The sequence below is a fragment of the Panthera tigris genome, chromosome A2 (genome assembly GCF_018350195.1).
Source record: "Panthera tigris isolate Pti1 chromosome A2, P.tigris_Pti1_mat1.1, whole genome shotgun sequence".
NCBI classification, from domain to species: Eukaryota; Metazoa; Chordata; class Mammalia; order Carnivora; family Felidae; genus Panthera; species Panthera tigris.
In genome coordinates, this window is record NC_056661.1 from 25064390 (window position 1) to 25085079 (window position 20690).

General features: G+C 45.4%; 1 protein-coding gene across 5 annotated transcripts in view; it reads right to left on the reverse strand.

The window, feature by feature from the left end:
* Window positions 1-20690, reverse strand: part of ARHGEF3 (Rho guanine nucleotide exchange factor 3) — a 304554-nt gene that overhangs the window by 253487 nt on the left and 30377 nt on the right. For 4 of the 5 annotated variants that reach the window (XR_006214854.1, XM_042979195.1, XM_042979196.1 and 1 more), the window contains exon 2: window positions 13879-13971. Coding sequence is in view for 4 of the 5 variants with exons in the window: in XM_042979196.1 (XP_042835130.1) it covers window positions 13879-13971 (93 nt within the window). In the remaining variant the exon portion in view is untranslated. Of the gene's footprint in view, window positions 1-13878; window positions 13972-14052; window positions 14255-20690 lie in introns of those variants that run through there. The other variant, XM_042979194.1, reaches the window with a different exon arrangement.

Consider the following 20690-nt stretch of genomic DNA (forward strand, 5'->3'; position numbering starts at 1 on the left):
TATGTTTCAGACTCCTCAAATGTGGACCCACCCCTACCCAAAGCCCCAGACATTTTACCACCCTTAGTCCATTTTTAAGACCATAGTGTGTTTGGTGGTTAGAAAGGTCTTGTCCACCAACCCCCAAGGAGCTTTAGGCATGGTGAGCTCTTTTGATTTCCAATCCCCAGATAGCCAGCTCTCACAGACCAAGGCAGCTACCCATCACTATACAGCTCCAGAGACCACAGGGAAGGGGGCCCACCTGGGCCGGTCCTCAGGATCCACCAGAAAGCTCAGAGCAGACCATCTAGATGGAGGACCCCTGATGGCACCACACCCATAAAAGGAAGAGAAGAACACACTGGTTCACACATACTGTCTCTTAGCCATTCGTTACCTCCATTGAAATCCTACCAGCCAATTTATGTATTTCATGATACAGAGCTTCTGTAATCATAATAGCATTTTCAAATGATAAGAGGCAGACAGATGCTGTAAAACTGCTTTCTAAAAAGTCAAGTTGATCTCGAGAACAAGAAAAAAAGGGATAAAATCACATAAGTGTGCACAAATATCTTGTTTATTTAAAAAACTTCTTCCAATTCAAACCATTATGGTGGGGCATTTATATCAATCCAGAGCCTACAGAGCCCAGCTGTCCAATCAAATGTCCATCCTCGCCTTAACTGTAGGTGGATACTGTCCTTCATTCTCTGGCTCTTGGTCCCTTCCTGGTCTATTCTTATCTTGTCTTTCCCCAGTGTGGGGGAGGGGGCATCTTTGTGGACGGCAGCTGGCGGTTTTGATAAGCAGGTGTCAGGAGTATGAAAATGACCTTGCATCAGCTGGTGGGAACCCAGCAGACAAGGGAGTCACTGTATCACTGTCTACTAGGTCCCAGCCCCCCAAAACAAGGCACTGTGAGGCCCAGGAGGAGGGAGAGAGGGAAGCTTTCTCACACACACACACACACACACACACACACACACACACACACACACTAGAGGGGGTGGGGGCTGACCAGACGAAAGAAAATCTGCATAATTTCACCCAGGAGAGGAAAAGCTTCCACTGAAGAGGAAAATTAAAACCTAGCAATGAGGATGCGTCGAGGTGTTTCCCAAACAGCAGAGATAGACAAAGAAAAACAAAGGAGATTGATCTTTAGGAAAATCAAAGGGAAAGTCTACATTCTCTGCAGCTCTGGCAAATGCAATTAGGAGAGAGTTGGCGGATGTGGAAGGAGAGGGATGTATATTCACCCAGCTGATTCCAGCATCCAGACAGCCAGGGCCGTGTCAATGGCCGTTACTGTACCAGCCACTGGAAGGGGTCCAACACACAGGACATGCTCTGGGGGGGGAGAGAATGTCCCCTAACCCAGTTTCCAATTAAATGTGGGTTAACTGGCACTGTTCCTTACAGCTCAAGGGGCCAATTCAGAGCTGAAAGGAGCGTTTTTCAAAATAAAAAAGGCTGAGCCCGCCAAACTAGCACCTTTTATTTTCTCACATCCTTTCGGTTGCTCAGCCTGACCCACTGCTAGCTGAGTTGACTCCCTGGTCCTCAGAGAAATGAGCCCTCCCCAGCACCACCAGCTCCCAACCCAGACACCCTCCCAGCACATGTGGGGTTGAACTCCATTCCACTTTTCCCATGGAGTGGTCACTGCTGCCCAAGTATGAGTCGCCTGTGAAAGCCACACATTGTCCCCAACAGACAAAACGCTCAACCCAGGAGAGTGGTCCATTCACTCTTCTCTAAGAGCCGACCTCCTCCTGTAACTTCTAGAGGATGCTGCTGCCCAAACGGTCACTCTTCTCTTCCTGAAGCCCATCACTGACTCAAACGTGAGTAAAGAGCTTTCAGTGACACACCAGCACAAAGAAAGTGCAAACTGGAAACCAAGGCAAACTTCCAGCAAGGGTTTTAAAGACCAAAGCGAAGTGTGGATATCAATTTATTGGCAGTTATAATAAGTCACATTTATTACACACCAACTGAGGTACTAGGCTAAGGAAGTGTATTTTACTCGTTATCTCATTTAGTCCTCAGAGCTACCCTATAAGGTAGGTCCTATTATTAGCCTCACTTTACATTCAAGGAAACTGTAGCCCAGAGAGGTTAAGTAATATACCCAAGGTTACACCACACAACAATCAGGATTTGAACTAAGGCAGTCCATCTCCAGAGCCTGTGTTCTTAAATACCATGCTATCATTATTACTAAACCGATTCAGAACTGTAAAATTATAGTCATGCTAACGTGTTCTTATTTGGGGGGGGGGGTTGTGATTTTTCAGCTTACTTTTAGGTCACTTCTCACCCTCCCCCCAAGAGATGCTATAAACTGACTTTTCAAATATAAAAATCACATGTGCCAAACAATGTGATGAGTATGTGATACCTGTCATCTCATTTAAACCTCATGACCACCCTACAAGGTTGGTATTAATACGATCTCATCTATAGATAAAGACACTGAGGTTCAGGAAGATTAACAGCCTTACCCAAGGTCATAAAACAGAGCAGGGATTTGAACCCAAGAATGCCTGTTACCAGCATGTACATTCTTTCTACTATATATATCATCTTTCACAGAGTTTCAAGATTTTCCAGGAAAAAAAAAAATCAAGAGTATCATGAAATGAGGGTGAGACCACAGTGGATGGCTGGACTATAGCCGTGGACCATCTGGCCTTGAACCTGCAGCAGCCCATGACCTTTGGCAAATCCCACCTCTCTTGAGGCCTCGGTTTCCTTGTCTGAGAAGGAGGAGCAAGAGAGCAAGGGAGCCTTCTAATACTCTAACTGGACAATGTGCATTCACGACCATGTAGAGCATGGGGGGGCTCTGTGTTTGTCCTCCATGGACAGTAACTTCCCTCTTCTCTCCCGACACAACTCCTCAGGACCAGGTTCGGTTCCTAACTCTGTCCTTGAATGCAGGCCAGTATAGCCAGGAGAGAGTTTTTAGGCACAGCCTGAGACCAGACAGTGGTGAAGAAGGGACAGGTCTTCTGGGAGGAGGCAGGGACTGGGGCAAAGCAGGGCGTCTGGGAAGAAGCTAGTAAAGAGTGTTTGAACAAGTATTGACCCTTGATCTGAGGGGTAGGAACACAGGTAGAAACTCACTGAGCTTTGCCTTTAATTTGATACACACCGTACATAAAATAAAGCTTAAAAAACAACAACAAAAAAAAATATTTGAAGAGATGACAAATCAGACCAGGCAAGATTCTGCCAAATTAAAACTTTGTTACTATACACACTCCACATAAAATACTTAACATCCCATCAAAGACACCCCTTTAAAATTGTCTACCTTCTAAGTTCGTCATAGAGAGGGGACGAAAATCACCAAGATGAATTATTATGTTCAGTGAGTGGGCCGGGGGTGAGAGCAGGCCCAGGGAAATCCTTCATTTAACAATCAAATCTCAAAGTGCCCAGCTAACACTTTTAACTCTACTCCTGTTTCTATGTGTAATTCAGTAGAACAAGTAAGGCCTAGAATTTCAGGTAGGGACTTAGAATCCTGGCTCTGTCACTGACTTGCTGGGTCCTAGGGTTGGGTAAGGAATCACAGCCCCTTGTAGCCATCCCTCCTACCTGTGAAAAAGGACAGCAAAGACCACAAAAGAAAGGGGATCACTGGCCCCGATGGCACAAACATTGGGGGTTTCTGCCACTGTGCCTCTGATTGCCTGTCTGTGGGTAACTGCACTTGGCTTTCCCATTGGGGGAACCACCTTTTCCCCCTCTCAGTCCATGGGTCCAGGTGAGGCTGATCTTATCCCCCCACCCTTGAGTTCCAGAGATAGCATGTGTCCCAAGTGGAACAAATATGAGTCTACTTGGGAAGTCCTATTGGAACAAGTGGGAATGATAAACTCTCCACAGCTGTGGGACAATATCAGCCTGTAGCTTCTGGGAGGTATCCTGTGAAGGAACCTTCCGGGGAATGAAGCCAATACAGAAGAAAGTGGAGCCAAGGGAAGTAAAGAGTGAAACCAAAACCTAATAACTCTGAGCCCCTGGATCCGGCCATGCCTGAAGCTACCTACTGTTGGGCCACCCATTCATAGGAACCCCATATTCCCTTAATCCAGACTGAATTTTGTTTCTGTCACTTGCAACAATAACAAATCCTGACTGAATGGAACCACTGCATACAATCACAAGAACTCCTAGTTATAAGGGACACTGAAGGCCATCCATCCAGCAGTGCACATATTAACATTCAGTAATGGCATACTGGCCTAATGAACTAATGATTTGTTCATGACTCTAGTTTCTGATGTCTCAAACTGAAGTAAAGCTATTCTGTTGGTGTTACTCTAAACCACGGGAGAAACCACTGCATCTCCAAGGGGCAATAATGCAAATTATGGCAAGTAGCTCAAAATACTTTTTTTAAAGTTTGTTTATATATTTTGAGGGGGGTGGGGCAGAGAGAAAGGGAAAAGGAGAATCCCAAACAGGCTGCCATACTGTTGGTGCAAAGTCCCACATGGAACTCGATCCCACAAACTGTGCGATCATAACCTGAGCTGAAACCAAGAGTCAGACACTTAACCAACTGAACCACCCAGGTGCCCTTTGACATACTTTTTTAATTAAAAGAGAGACAGAGGGGCGCCTGGGTGGCTCAGTCGGTTAAGCGTCCGACTTCAGCTCAGGTCACGATCTCACGGTCCGTGAGTTCGAGCCCCACGTCAGGCTCTGGCCTGATGGCTCAGAGCCTGGAGCCTGCTTCCGATTCTGTGTCTCCCTCTCTCTCTGCTCCTCCCCCGTTCATGCTCTGTCTCTCTCTGTCTCAAAAATAAATAAATGTTAAAAAAAAATTTTTTTTTAAATAAAAGAGAGACAGAGCACAACCAGATGTGGCTCACTCCGGGAATGCAAGGATGGATCAATATTAGGAAATATATCAGTACAATTTACCTCATTAACAGGTCCAAAAGGAAAAACACATATGTCTTTTTAGATGTCAATCTTGTTAAATTTCAACATTTATTCCTGACTCTTTAACAAAATCTCTTAACAAAATAGGAACAGAGAGGAACTTTCTCAAGAAATATACAGCTCAAACTGAGAGCCAGCACTCCCACTGATGTCAGTATAAGGTAAAAAAATGACGTGAAATATAGTCATTGTTTAACATTATGCAGAAAGCATTTGCCAATCTAATTAGACCAATGAACAAACAAACAAAGCTTTACCAATTGGGAAGGAAGAAGAAGCAAAATACAATTAACTTGCAGAAGATGTGATTATGTGCCTGGAAAAATCCCTCCACTCACACACAAAATAATAATAATAATAATAATAATAATAATAATAATATCTAAAAAAATATTAGAACCAATAGGACAATTTTACAATATTAGTCAACATTAATAAAATAAATTATTAACCAATAGCTTTCCTACATACAGAAAACAAAACAAAACAAAACAAGAAAAGTGATTTTTCTAAAACACATTCCTTCTTGTACTCCTGTTTCTGCTTCCTGTTTAGTTCCCAGCCCTTATAACACCTAAACTAAACTACAAAACACCCCGGGGGTGGGGGCACCTGGGTGGCTCAATCGGTTAAGCAACCAACTTAGTCGTGATCTCACAGTCTGAGTTTGAGTCCCATGTCCGGCTCTGTGCTGACAGCTCAGAGCCTGAAGCCCGCTTCGGACTCTGGGTCTCCCTCTCTCTGCCCCTCCCCTGCTCGCTCTCTCTCTCTCTCTCTCTCTCAAAAATAAATAAACATTTAAAAGATTAAAAAAAAAACACTCCAGGGAAGGGACCCTGTTAGATGTTATCCGGCTCCTGCCTGTCCTAGCCAGAGGTATATCCCTGAGTCCAGCACAGTGCCTGGCATTGAGCCTCCATCAATACCCATCCTTGAGGAAGACACTGGCTGCTGCTCGGGCTACACACGGCACACACAACACCACACACAGGTGGGACAAAGCCACATTCGGCTACAGTCCCAGCAGTAATCTTTGGGGAAGCCTTACCCCGAGTTCCCATGCTCTCCTCCCACCTACGGAACACAAGCCTCAAGACTCTCCCTATCCACACCCTAGCAGAACTCCCAAACAAAACCAGCACCTCATAAATGTATCTTGATAATTCTTGATAATTTCCATTAAGCCTACACACCACCATCCGTGGCCTCCCCAGCTCTCCAAACCCAATTCACCACCCTTGTTGTTGAAAAGGTTGATTCACCTCCAGGGAAAGTGCCAGGCTCTTGCCTGGAAGGAATTTTCTATGGATTCCCCAGAAGGGAGATTGCTGCACGTGGTCTCCACCCAGCAAAGGCTCAGCATCAGGACGGGTGCTGCTTTTCACCCAAGATCCATCCTTCCACAGAGTGGGGGCTGGTTCAGCTTCCTCTGCCAGATGAGTGGGGGCCACAGACCAAAACTCTCAAAGACTCTCTTTTCCTACCTGCTGTGTTCCATGAATTGCATTTCTTGGAACACCACGGAGTGCTTTGCCCATTCAAATGCCCTCCAGTTTGAGTGTTTTTAGAGATTTTCCAAGTACTCACTATATGTTAGATCTTGCTAGGCCCTTCTTCATGCCCTTTTTGTGTTCTATTATTTATCTCTCCTTCTTTACTGTAAGCAAGGTCCACATCTGACTATATCCCCCCAGAATGCCTGATGGAGTGCTGAGCACATGAAAGATACTCAAATAATCGCTGGCTGGTTTCTTTGAGAAATCAACATACGTTAGGGATAGTCACAGGAAAGCAACAACACAGAACTTAAGGTTCAGGAACCTGAGTCTTGTCTTGGCTCTTCCGTCCCTTGCTAGAGGACCACAGTCCAGCCCCTGACTTCTCAAAATCTCAGTTCCTCATCTATCAAATAACATCGTCTCCCTCAAGGGGTCTTCATGTGTCTCAAATAATATCACATGCACTCACTAAATTACTTTAGCAATAACCAAGTAAGCTGTCTGTGGGATTATGCCAATGAATGGAATAAGGGGCCTATTCTGCTTTCACATTTATTCAACAAATGTTTACATCCCAGGCACTGCCCGGAGAAGTCAGTGAGAAGAAGACACACAGACCCCATCTGCCCTCATGGGGCTTATAGTTGTTTTATTTTTTTTTTAATTTTTTTAATGTTTATTCATTTTTTGATATAGAGAGACAGAGCGTGAGCAGGGGAGGGGCAGAGAGAAAGAGAGATGCAAAATCTGAAGCAGGCTCCAGGCTCTGAACTGATAGCACAGAGCCCGAAGCAGGGCTAGAACTCAGGGACCGTGAGATCATGACCTGAGCTGAAGTTGGATGCTTAACCAACTGAGCCACCCAGGGACCCCATGGGGCTGATAGTTGTTTTAAACAACATGCTGAAAATTTTAGGCTTGAAAGGAAACCCACCAACCAACCTCTTTCTTTTAAGCCAGAGAAGAATCTGAAAAGCAAAGAGACACCCCCAAGGTCACAGAGCCAGGAAGAGAGCAGTGCTTGCACAACATTTTTTTAACTTGCATCTAGGGCTCTTTGCATGGGAGGGAGAGTTTCTGCTTGAATGAAAACCTTTTTGAAGATGCCTGAGCCTCCTGCTTACCCTCAACTCACTCGCCAGGAGGCTTATAATAGGGGTTGGAAGATTTGTTCTACCTTTTGCCTACTATACTATTATAAAGTTCCTAACGGAGGGGAGGCTGGGTGGCTCAGTCGGTTCAGTGCCTGACTTGGTTCATGTCATGATCTCGCCGTTTGGTTCATGGGTTCGAGCCCTGCATCGGGCTCTCTGCTGTCAGCTTAGAGTCTGCTTCAGATCCTCTGTTCCCTCTCTCTGCCCCTCCCCCACCCCCAGCCTGTGCACACACACCCTCTCTCTCTCTCTCGAAAACTAAACATTAAAAAAAACCAAAAACTAAAGTTCCTAATGGAAAAAAAAAAAGTGCTATACCATTCAAAATCCAACATCTGTGTTCTTGGTTACTTTGCCTTTCTGTCCTATGCACATCGCTGAAGCTCTGGGAGGAAACTTCAAGATTTCCCAACCCAGCACATCCCCAGTGTGACCTATGCAACAGCAGATGAGGAAGGCTACACACTCTACCCTCTCCTGAGAGGCCCCTCCATGCACACTAGCTCTGTTGGGTCCTGCGAGAAAGGCCACATTTATCTGAGCTTAAGTCAGCAATACCCAAATAAAGTTTGGCAGCAAGCCCCATTGTTCCCTGCAAAGCCTGCTGATGCTTGGAAGAAATAATATTCTAATGAGGAGACTATAGGTAACTGAGGGGACCTCTAAGAAGACAACTTGGGGAGGTAAAGCACCTTGCCCAAGGTTACCGGGCTTCTGAGTCCAAGAGATAAGGCTAGAACCTCAGGTCAGGAGAAATTATACCCTCCCTTTTGCTGGGTTTCCAGCTTCTCAAGGTCAGCAGCTGAATTTCTAGAGGAAGTAGAGCAGGGCCCCACACAGCCCTGTGGGCAGTGGACAAAGAACTAATAAAAATCAGCCACCGAAACAGCTCCAGCCTAAGGACAAGATGCACGCTGATAAGGGATCAAGAGAACAACTAACAACAGGCAGCAGCACTAAGCTGTCTACAGGTGAGGGCTCTTGAGCATGCAACAAATCAGTCACTCTGAGCATGAAACAGAACACCACTCTGGGGCAAATCTCAGTGTTGGATTCAGCCCTTCATGTCTAAAAATTACTAATCGCCATCTAAAAACTACTGTTTTCTATCCAGTTCAGTCAACTGAAGCCGCTCCCTGTGCACTGGACCCTGAGCCAGGTGTGGGTGTCCCTGCACCAGATGAGGCCAGCCTTCCAGAAGAGTAAAGTCTAGCAGAGCTGGCACAAAGGAGGTGCCTAAGACACTAAAATAAAGGAGTGAGCCAGAGAGGATCTTTATTTTCATAAAGAGACATGCATTTGTCTAATCTGAAAGTGAAAGGCCTTAATAATTCCTTATCTGAGCATTTTCCCATACAGCAACATCCCAAAGGGACGTTGACTGACTGAATAAATGAATTAATGAGTGAATGGATGAATGAGCAAATGAATGAACTTAAACCTCTCCATTTCTCCAGCATGGGTTAAGTGCTATCCACCCACCCATTTCCCCACAGGTCCATTTATAGGATGGATTTACAAGAAGAGTAAGGACTTCTCCCCTCAAAATTTTCCTCTTTGAACATCAGAAATTCCACCTGCCTAACTCCACTGCTGCACAGCTGAGGAAACTGAGGCACAGTCACTGATGGCAGCAGAAAACTGAACTCCCCAGGGGCTTAATCTTCTAGAATCCTGTGTTCTAGTGAGTTAGCAGCTAGAGCTAGACATAGTGACTCACGGTTGCTCAGTCAATAAAGGCTGTGAGATGAGGTCTCCTCAAAAAAGTCACTAGACGAAAAAGACAGAATGGCCACAAAGCTCAGGAGCAAAAACTGTGTCCCCGCACAAGGAAGTGTGGTCTGTAGGCAGGGCCTGGAGCCACTGTCCTCGGAAAAGTGGGGGTGGCCCCAGGTGAGCTGAGGTCCTTCTCTCCGGCCGCCTTTGTCACAGCACCTCACCTCAGGGACCCAGGGTCTACCCCTTGTCACTATTCCACCCCATAACTCATCAGTCCAGAAATACTAGTGGGAACCTACTGTGTGCCACACACTGGGTAAATGATAGGGGAGATTTGGCCCTATGGAATTCACAGTCCAATAGGTAAGGCAGACACTAAAAAAATGAACACATTTAGGATGAGAAATAGTGTCGACTGATTATTATTTCTAAAACACAAGTCTGACCCTATCAATCTCCTGATAAAAAAATCTTCCTAGGTTCCTCACCCTATATAGGAATAAAAATAAACAACAAAGCGGCGCCTGGGTGGCTCAGTCAGTGCAGCATCTGACTTTGGCTCCAGTCATAATCTCATGGTTGGTGAGTTCAAGCCCACGTTGGGTTCTGAGCTGACAGCTCAGAGCCTGGGACCTGCTTCAGATTCTGTGTCTCCCTCTTTCTCTGCCCCTCCCCCGTGCGCTCACGTGCTCTCTCTCTCTCTCTCTCTCTCTCTCTCTCAGAACAATAAACATTAGAAAGAAATTTAAAAAAAATAAACAACAAAAATGAAATGAGTCACCTTTATTGGGTGCTTACTATATGTTAGGTGCTTTACTATAATTAACTCAGGACATGCCCCAACAAACCAGTGCAGGAGACACTATTATTATCCCCACTGACCAATGAAGAACCACTTTTCTACTTAACCATTGCTTATCATGTGTGTGACTACCTCCTGCCCGCCACCCCCCCCCCCCCAACTCTGAATTCTCTAACAACTCATCTTACCCATCTTTTTGTCTCAGGTACACAGGTAGTATTCACTAAATGCCCACTGAACGAATAATCGAATGATCAATGGGCAAGTTTCCTTCAAGGCATTATCTGCTAATAAGCTCAATTTTTGGAACAAGTGTGATCAGTGTTCTAATAATGACATGAGAGGTAGCTGTGATGTACAAAGAGCCAGAGCCAGAGCCAGACCCTAAGACCTGAGACAGAGGCTTGTCTGTGTGAACTTGAACAATAACATCATCACCCTAGGCCTGATGGCTTAAAACTGTTGATGAAGAAGCAAGAAACGGTAATAAGGAGCCGAGGATCTTCCAGGTCTAAATTTGCTTGTCTCTGAAACATAATGGGAGGAGGGCCTCAGGAAGCCCTCTGGAATTGCATACTGCCTGCTTTTAGAATGAGATCTAAAGTTACAATTTTGTTTACGTATTTAGTTTTTAATGTTTTTAATGTTTATTTTTGAGAGAGAGAGAGAGAGAGAGAGAGAGTGTGTGTGTGTGTGTGTGTGTGTGTGAACAGGGGAGGAGCAGAAGAAAAGAGGGAAACACAGAACACAAAGCAGGCTCCAGGCTCTGAGCTGTCAGCACAGAGCCCGATAAGGGGCTCCAATTCACAAACTGCAAGATCATGACCTGAGCCGAAGTTGGATGCTTAACCGACTGAGCCACCCAGGCGCCCCTAAGATTACAATTTTAGAGTAGGGTGACTGATCAGGTCTGTGGGGGTGAGTGGCACATCTCCCTCCATAGCTCAGTGGGTGTATTTATCCTAATAAAGCAGATTTACCCCCATGATAAATATGCTCAACCTGCTGTTAAAACAAAAAAACAAAAAACAAGCCCAGGTGCCTGGCTGGCTCAGTCAGAGGAGTGTGCAACTCTTGATCTCTGGATCATGAGTTCAAGCCCCATGTTGGGGATAGAGAGGACTTAAATAAATAAATAAATAAACTTAATAATAATAATAATAACAAGCCCAAATTGAAGTCATTTCCCCCCACACCAGCAAACCAAGACTTCATTAGAGTTTCAACCTATCCCAGGAATGTGACCTTTTTACAAGTCAACCTGAAAATTTTCTAAGCAGCATTAGTCAGGTTATCTGCAAGGTTAAAACCCTGCTGTTCCCTCCCTGACCCTAAAAAGGTGTCTTGGCCTGAAACAATCTTTCTTTTGCTAATAATTCCTTGCCCCACCTTCCTTCCTATAAAAACTTTCCATTCTGTACACCTCGTCCAAGCTCCTTTCTACTTGGTATGTGAGATACTGCCCAGTTCATGAATCACATAATAAAAGCCAATTCGATCTTCAAATTTACTTGGTTGAATTCTGTTTTCTAACCCTAGAAAACCCCTTTCCAGAGAAGCATTTTGGACAAACTCAGGTGAGGCCGCCACCCCAACGATATCCCAGAGCAAAGGGGCTAGTTAGTGATCTGAAGGAGCCTGTGTTCACATACCAGCTGGAGACAAAACCCAAAACCAAACCCTCAGCTCCCACCTCCCCTCCAGGAAGACCATGGATGCAAAGTAGCAACCAAGGCAACTGCAAACATGGGCCTGATGGCCCCACAGCTACGTCCTCGAGGAGAAGTTAACATGGGTCTGTTTGCCATTGCAAGTGAGGGCAATGCTAGGAGCTGGGGCTCCGTGGCAAGGTAGTTTTTGTGGTTTGGGTTGGTTTTGAATGAATTTTTGTCTTAATGTTGCCTAGTGGCCACAATGAAGGTAATAACACAACTTCCTATCTTACGGGGCCATGTGAGAATTAAATGAGCTATGTCAGCCCAGTGATCCACACAAAGCCTGACACATACCATAAACTCAGATGGTTGCCAATGATGATGGTGGTGACAGTGGGCGGTGGAAGGAGCCACCTGAAGTAGGAAAATCCAACCAAAGTCTCTTCAAAACCAGGAGTCAAAAGAGAAGCAGGTAATCCTGATACACTCCCCTGGAGAAGCATGCTTAGATACTTTTCAGAAGGGAAAATGAAGTGGTGCCCTCTTCTGGATAGGATCAGGGCTGCCCAGATGTCCTGGGCCTCAGGAGAGGTCACTAGACCCCTGTGAGTACAGGCTCTCCATTTGCCATTGGGAGATGAAACCAGGTAACAGAGAGACCCAAGGAGATGAACTTCCCCAGAGAAGGGAGAGGAAATGACAACTATGGAGAGATACCATTGTTCACTCAACATACCAGCAAAAACAAAGGAGCATGAAGATCTGAGGGGCAGTGGGAGGGCAGGCAAACAGGAAATCTGGCACCCTATTGACAAATGGTCTTTAGAGAATGACTTGGAAATCTTTAGTAAGATCTTAAATGTACACACAGGATGGCACGACAACTTCACTCCTCGGTAACCTCCTAAGAGAACTATCCACGCATTTGTGCAGGAAGCACACACCAGAAAGTGCCCCCCAACACTGATATAAGGGCAAACAATGGGACCCACCTACCCACCGCTCACGGGAACATGGCTCAATAAACAGTGGATTCTTATACCATGAATACACTATTCATTTTGTGATAGACAAAAACAAGGTAGGGGCACCTGGGTAGCTCAGTCAGTTGAGCATCCAACTCTTGATTTCAGCTCAGGCCATGATGTCACAGTGGTGGGATCAAGCCCCGTGTTGGGCTCTGTAGTGAGCGTGGAGCTCACTTGGGGTTCTCTCTCTCCTTTTCTCTCTGCCCTTCCCCTGCTTGTGCATGTGTGCATACTCTCTCAAAAAACCAAAACCAAAAACAAAAAACAAAGTAGATTCTCATACACAGTCTTGAAAACATTTTAAGGCATATTATTGGATTTTTAAAAAACGTTACAAAATAGACCAACATGCATAGCATGACAACCTATATCAGAAAGGAAGGAAGGAAGGAAGGAAGGAAGGAAGGAAGGAAGAAAGAAAAGTTAGAAAGAAAAGAAAAAAGGAAGGAAGGAAAGAATGACTTTTTCTACATATATAAGCACCTAGAAAAAGTTCTGGAAGGAAATGTACAAAAGGAGGTCACAGTAGTTACTTCTGGGAAAGGCAGGTGTGGGATGGGGAGGCTGGCAATGAAACCAGGCAGGGTGTGTCACCTATTTTTAACTAAGAAAAAATGTATCTATGCATCTCTTGGGCATTAAAATAAAATTAAATGAATACATTTATTTTTTTAAGGAGAAAAAGAGGAGGTAGAGAGAGAGAAAGACATAGCTGCCAAGAGCTAAGGGGCTGTCTGCCTCCCTCCAGGACTGGCCACCCACACATACAGACACAGCTCATCTGAGCAAGTGTCCATAGTTCTCAGAATCCAGTATTTAATTCTATACCTCATTAGTTCTATTTATACCAACTCTTCCTTCTAATTCTTAGAAAAATTCCCTCATACTTAACAAAGGTATCCTCCTCCGGTGTCAGAAATTGGAGATATGAAAAGGGGACACATGAAATTCTGCTATCTCCAATTCTTGATGGCCTCCACTGACTTATATAGACTTAGATGAAAGCCTACATTGCATTTAATTGGTGCCTGTGAGAATTTTTTAAATCTTAATTTTTAAAGATATTTTTACCTTTCTTTGTTTTCTTCCATCCCTCTGAAGACGCACTGATTCATTACTGTGGAACTGTCCATAGACACAGCATGGCCAGGCCAGGTCTTCTTTCTGAAAAAAACAAAACAACCCAATGTTTAGAACCTGGACATATTTCTGTTATAAATGCACAGAGTTGCATTAAATACATACAAGGGGGATATGTCAAAGGCTGCCCAGTATCCATTAAAATCCATTCTCCCTTTCTTCCATAGTTATTTGAGTTTTATCAGGGACTACATTTCCCAGCATCCTTGCAGGTAGGTGTGGCACTGAGTTCCCAATTCCATTGAGTTCCCAATGGAATCAAAGAGGAAAGGTGCCATTTCCCCATATAGGTCTTAAGACATGAGCATGCCTTATCCACCCTTCCCACTGGCTCCCACTGGCTAACTCAGCTCTGATTGTGCACATGATGACCATGCATTTGGAAATAATGGAGTGACAAGACAGAAGGCACCTAGGCCTATGATTGACTGCATGGAGCACAGTCAGCCTCTCACCTTCTAACTACTACATTAGTGAGAAATTTCTTTTTTTTTTTTTTTTTTACATCATTGTTTTATTTGATTCTATTTTTATGGCTAGTTAATGCTCATCCCAGTTGGCACTGAGTAAATATTCCCTTTGGGGCCCTTCTGAGGGTGGGTTTGGTTATTTGGAGCTTACAACATGTTATGTCTATGGAGACAGGTGCTGCCAGACTATTTTGGTCACAATTTTGGTAAAACCACATGCAATTTAAGTAGTACTTAATCAGTATTAGATGGATGAAGAGATGTTAATGAGCATGTAATACCTTCTAGTGTGAAGTCTGTCAAGAGCAGAGCCTGTGGCCAGAATTAGGAACACTGGGATCCACAAGTGTGAGTTGTGAGCTTTGCTTCACAAAATGACGACTTGGAGTGGTAAAATATCCCAATGAACATGATAACCACATTTAAGGATTCAAGTCTATGTCCTTGGAAGCAACAGAAACTAAGAGAGACACAGGGATGAGACAGAGAGAGAACATTCTGTTGGGTGGAGGATTCCACCCACTCACTCTTCCACACCCTGAGCATGGCCCCAGGTGAGTCTGAGAGAGGACACTGAGGTTCCATCTCCAGCCTCAGGTACTGCATTCCTCGCCACGCAGGGGGAGTGGGTTTTGCATTAAGGCATATTCTCATTCTTCAGCATGGACCTGAACACAAACCTACTGCTTCATTTGGTGTCAGTCAAAGAAAGAAATGGTCATTAGTTCCAACACCAGAAGGACTCGCTGTGCACACCACATTGAAAGATGGTGTACTGGTCTCCAACCTTGTGCCTCCTAGGGTTCAAGGTAATTTGGACATCTGTGATCTTCTGTGATCTTCCATGCTGATGCATCAGCTGTTTTGACCCTTGAGCAACAAATCTGCTTGGCCAAATCTCCCACCCAGCCTCCTCCATCTGCCACACCGAGTCTGGCCTTTTCCCAGATCAAAGCACCATTAGTGGGGAGCCTAGCTGGCTCAGTCGGTGGAACATGTAACTCTTGATCTCAGGGTTACAAGTGTGAGCCTCACACTGGGTGTAGAGATTACTTAAAAATAAAATCTTGAAGAAAAAAAAAAAGCCCTATTAGGATAAAAACTCTCAGATCCAGGTGAGCAGGACCAGATACCTTGGACTCTGGCACCCCAAGGCATTGGAAAGAGTCAGTGTGGGGGGAAAGCCACAGTCTCCAATGCTGCTCTTTTATGTAACTTACAAAGAGCACACCATGAGATATTTTTAGCATCTGGATCCCTGTCTGGGACCACTGCTCTGGCTTCCATCAGAGCTAACTTCATCAGCTAAGGCATGTGCATTACAGAGGGGCCCAGAATAAGGCAAGAGGGAAGATGTGGATCCTGGAATGAGGAGAGATGGAAGGGTAGTGAGACATAGGCTCAGAGACTCAGAGGGGCCACCACATCCCCACGATCCCCACCATGAAGGGAGAGGGAAGAAAGTAAGAATGCCACACCATGGTCGCCTCTGCCGCTGTGAACACCTCGGTCCACCTCAGTTCAGCCTGGAAGCCACGTCTACTCAGTGTACAAGCCATTCCACAGCCCAGTAAGTGCTGCAAGGGGGGGGGGGGTTAACACCTACATCCTCAAATTATGCCAACTCTCCTCAAAGCCACGTTTCCCAAGCAGCTGTGAGAGGTCAGAGCCTGCCTTCAAAGGGACCACGAGCTAGCTCTGGGTCAGAGTTTCAGGTTTTCCCTCCTGGTATTGGAGAAAGCATTCTGTAGACAACCACTGATAAACCATCACCCTTCTGCCTGTGGCTAAGGGCAGAGATTGGGAGCACCTGACTGTACCCTAGCACTGAGGGGTGCCCAAGGCCAGGCACTGTCTTGAATTATTTCATCAATTTCTCATATCAGCCCTAGGAGGCAGATACTGCCTCACTTAACAAATCAGAGACTGGGCACAAAGAAATTAAGATTTGGCCAAATGCCATACAAACAGCAAATAAAATTGAGACTTGAACCAAGCATTTGACCTGGGAGCCTGTGCCCCTAATCAGTGTATTGTAATGTGCATGATAAAACTCATTAATGGCTGAATGAATGAACGAGCAAATGATGAATGAATAGCTTCAAAAGCAGTTTCAAAAAGGTGGGGGGGGGGGGGCGGGTACTGTGGGAGACAGTGTCTCTATAAAGCCCTAGAAGGGTGGACCATGTGCCTGACACCCCCCATCCTGGATGCCAACCAAGTGTGTGATAGTCTCAGACCCCCATCCCCCCAAGACAGCCACTTAGTCCCGTGAACACTCTGAACCCAGGGTTGCCAACTTCTATAAAAGAAATTTATACGCTTAATACCACCATCCCTAATAACCACAGCTACCTGTGATTCAGCACCTGTGTGTAGGCAGTAAACTCAGGGCTCAAACATAGAGTCTTCTCATCCATCTGTGGCCCCACAGGGTAGGTAGGACCATACCCATTTTATAGATGGCAGAACTGGAGCTCTGAGAGGTTGTGGCCTAAAGTCACAGGGCTTACAATGAAGGCAGTTTTCAAATCTGAGCAGTTGGCTGAACAGCACAGGCTTTCTGCCTGTACATGACACTCCCCACTCAGCTTGGTTAATCAAAAAGTTACAAAGGTAAGTGGTGTCCTAACTCTTAAGCTAGAAAGCTCTGTATTTTTTAAAAAAGATATTAGTTTTAAGTAATCTCTACACCCAACATGGGGCTCAAACTCATGACCCCGAGATCAAGAGTCGCATGCTCTTCTGACTGAGCCAGCCTGGAAAGTTCTATATTCGCCTAAAGTTATTCAGTATTTCCCATCCAAGTCACTTCCATGGGAGATGAATTCTACTTCTTCCCAGCTAGAAACTCAGGCACTTGCCACTTCCTCATCCCTCTCCTCAGCTGTCTGGAGCAGCACTGACCAGCACCAACCTCCTGCAAGCCCAACTGTATCCCTGGGACACCGAGCCCTGCTAATTTTTCACTGAAAAACCTCTGTCCTCAGGAGGCACTAAGTGTTGGTGAGGATTGAATGCAACCAGAGCTCTCACTCTTGCTGTTGGTAGGAGCACAAATGGGTCCAACCACTTTTGAGGACTGCGGCAATCCTTGCATTTCCTCCTAGGTACATACGTGCACCAAGAGGTTTTCTAGAAAGTTCTCAGTAGCATTATGTATAACAACCCTCTATTAGTTTCCTATTGCTGTTGTAACAAATTACCACAAACTTAGTGGCATAGAGCAACACAGATTTATCATCTTATAGTTCTGGAGGTAAGAAAAATGGGTCTAAAGTGAGTCAGCAGGGCTGTACTCCTTCTGGAAGCTCTAGAGGACAATCCATTCCTTGCCTTTTCCAGCTTCTGGAAACCACCCGCATTCCTCAGCTCATGGCCCCTTCCTCCATTTCAGAGACAGCAATGTAGTATCTTCAAATCTCTTCTCTCACCTCTGCTTCCACTTTCATGTCTCATTCTGTGAAGTGGACTTTCCTGCTTCCCTCTTGTAAGGATCCTTGTTACAATGGTCCCACCCAAATAATTCAGGGTCATCCCTATGTCATGACCCTTGACTTACATTTGCTAAGTCCCTTTTGCCATGTAGGGTAACTCAGTCTCAGGTATTACCAGTGAACAGTACCTATGACCAGGGATTAGGTCATGGACATCTTTCAAGGGGCCTACCTCAAGCCCCAAACCAGAAGCGATGTCCATGCTCCTCATCAGTAGAATGAATGAAATAAATGGTGGGGGGGTGCCTGGGTGGCTCAGTCGGTTAAGCATCTGACTTCAGCTCAGGTCACCATCTCGTGGTCCGCGAGTTCGAGCCCCGCGTCGGGCTCTGGGCTGATGGCTCAGAGCCTGGAGCCTGCTTCCGATTCTGTGTCTCTCTCTCTCTCTGCCCCTCCCCCGTTCATGCTCTGTCTCTCTCTGTCCCAAAAATAAATAAACGTTAAAAAAAAAATTTTTAGAAATAAATGGTGGTAATTCGCAGCAATGAGAATAGATGAGCTACAACTATTTGCAGCAACAAGGATGGCTCTTCACGAGAAGATTCTGAGCCAAAGACACCAAACACAAGAGTGTCTGCCATATGAGTCTGTCTGCAGAAATCCCAGAACCAGGTAAATCTATCCCATGCTGTCAGAAGTCAGGATGGAGGTTGTAGTGGGGGAGCAGTGGCTGGAAGAGTATGAGGAGGCTTTTGGGGTGCTGGCAAAGGCTGTTTCTTAATCTAGGTGCTGCTTACACAGGTGTGTTCAGTTTGTGAAAATCCATCAAGCTACAGTTATGATCTATGATATATGCCCTTTTTTGCTGGCATGTTATGCTTTAATAACAAGTTTTGAGAATTTTATAACAACTAATTGTGCCTATTTAAAGTTTCCCCCCACCCCACCCAAGTTCTCAGTAAACCTCTCAACAAATAAGGTTGCTGCAAGTTTGGTTTTCTATCAATTAACATAGCGATGCACCCTACAATTTGCATCCTACAATTTCAGGTCAATAGTTATGAAAATACAATAAAGGCATTTATAACTAAGAAAGAGGAGGAGGAAAAGAAACTAGCTTCTCTGCCTCTCTCACCCCATTTCCACTCCACAGGGACATGTCAAATTTTATCTCTGGATGAAGCAGATCCCAGCTGGCCCCCTAAACACTCCCTACCCTGACAATTGCTGCCCACCAGACTGGCTGGAATGTTTCCCTGCCACCTGCCACATGCTCCTTCCTCTGTCTCTCCTCACTCCTTTACCCATGTGACATGACCACGGGGAGCCCCATCGCCTCCTAGGAGCTCCCCCCAGCTTCTGTAGGACTTGTAATACAAACCACACCATTTGGACTTAATTGCTATTGCCATAAACTAACTGTTAATAGGACCAAGTGTCTTAATCTGATCTCCCCCCAAAAGACTGCAAACTTAAGAGAAATCAGGTCTTGTCCATTCAATTTTTGTTGTATGTGAACTTCTTATGCTAACTAAGAACTACTACCAATATTAACAGCCTTTATTGAGCACCTACTTCACATCACGTTCAGTGCTCCTAATGCATCATTTCCTCTTCTCCCACCCAGGGAAGTGGGTGCTATCAGTATCCCTCTTTTGAATAAGAGGAAACTGAGGCACGGAAAGACTAGTTAACTTGCTAAAGGTCCCAAAGCTCATCACAGGAAGGATGGGATTTGAATCCATGCAATCTGATTCCAGAGCCCATGCTTTTGACCAGACCCTACTCTGCTTCCCTAATGCCCAACCCAAAGCCAGGGTTAGGCATATTATTGGTGTTTAATAAACACCACTATGACATATTTGACCCCCCCCCCACACACACACATACACATTAAGGGGGAAAAAAACCCTCCTCAGGACACAAATAACAAATCAAGACTCTTCACCAAATAAGATCTTTTCAGCCTCAGATCTCAAAAGAAGGCACAGCCTCTGGAGAGATCTGCAAAAGTTCTGCATATTCCTTGCTCTATATCATGCCTGGCATTCAGGGGGCTTTATAAACATTTATCAGTAAACAATAGCCAGAGTTTGTCCTCCAGGCTTTTATCAGAATAGGGAGAGAGCTGGATACATTTATTTTTTTGCTTGCCAATCTCAGGGTCAAAGCCAACGTCAGAGCTGAAGGCTGACTGGACAACTCGGTCTGTGACCACAAGATCCCAAGCCACCTGCCCCAGATGACCTCATTTCCTCGACAGCCAAGAATTGTGACCCAGAGGCCTTGGCTGGTAACAAGGCCACCACCCCAGAGGGCTGCTGAAGCCACTAACCTGAACCAGAGATAATGACACCAGCAGCCCTGCTGTCCCTGGAATATGATGTGAGGTGTGGCTCCAGCCCAAGTGCTCCCTCCCCTTGAGGCCCGCCCCACGGTCAGGTACCAAGCAGTGCTCTGTCCGGCGTGGACACAGCAGTGCACCGGTGCCAGCCACTCCCCCTTAGCTTCGCACAGATCAGTTCCAGCGTCCATGTGGGTACAAGAGAAAGGGCCTGTGCCCAGGAGCGTGCTGACGACTGAGAAGACATTATTTTTAAATGGCTGCCTCTGAGGAGGAACAGGAGACTGGCTGGAGGTCAAGGCAGGCTTTAGTTACACCTGTACCACTAGCATTTTTACAGGAACAACAACAACAACAAAGTGTTTATGTATTTGGGGGCTTATTAAAACTGTCCCAAAGTTTCTTGAAAAAAAAAAACTGAGGGGCTCCTCGGTGACTCAGTTGGGTAAGCATCCGACTTCAGCTCAGGTCATGATCTCACAGCTTGTGAGT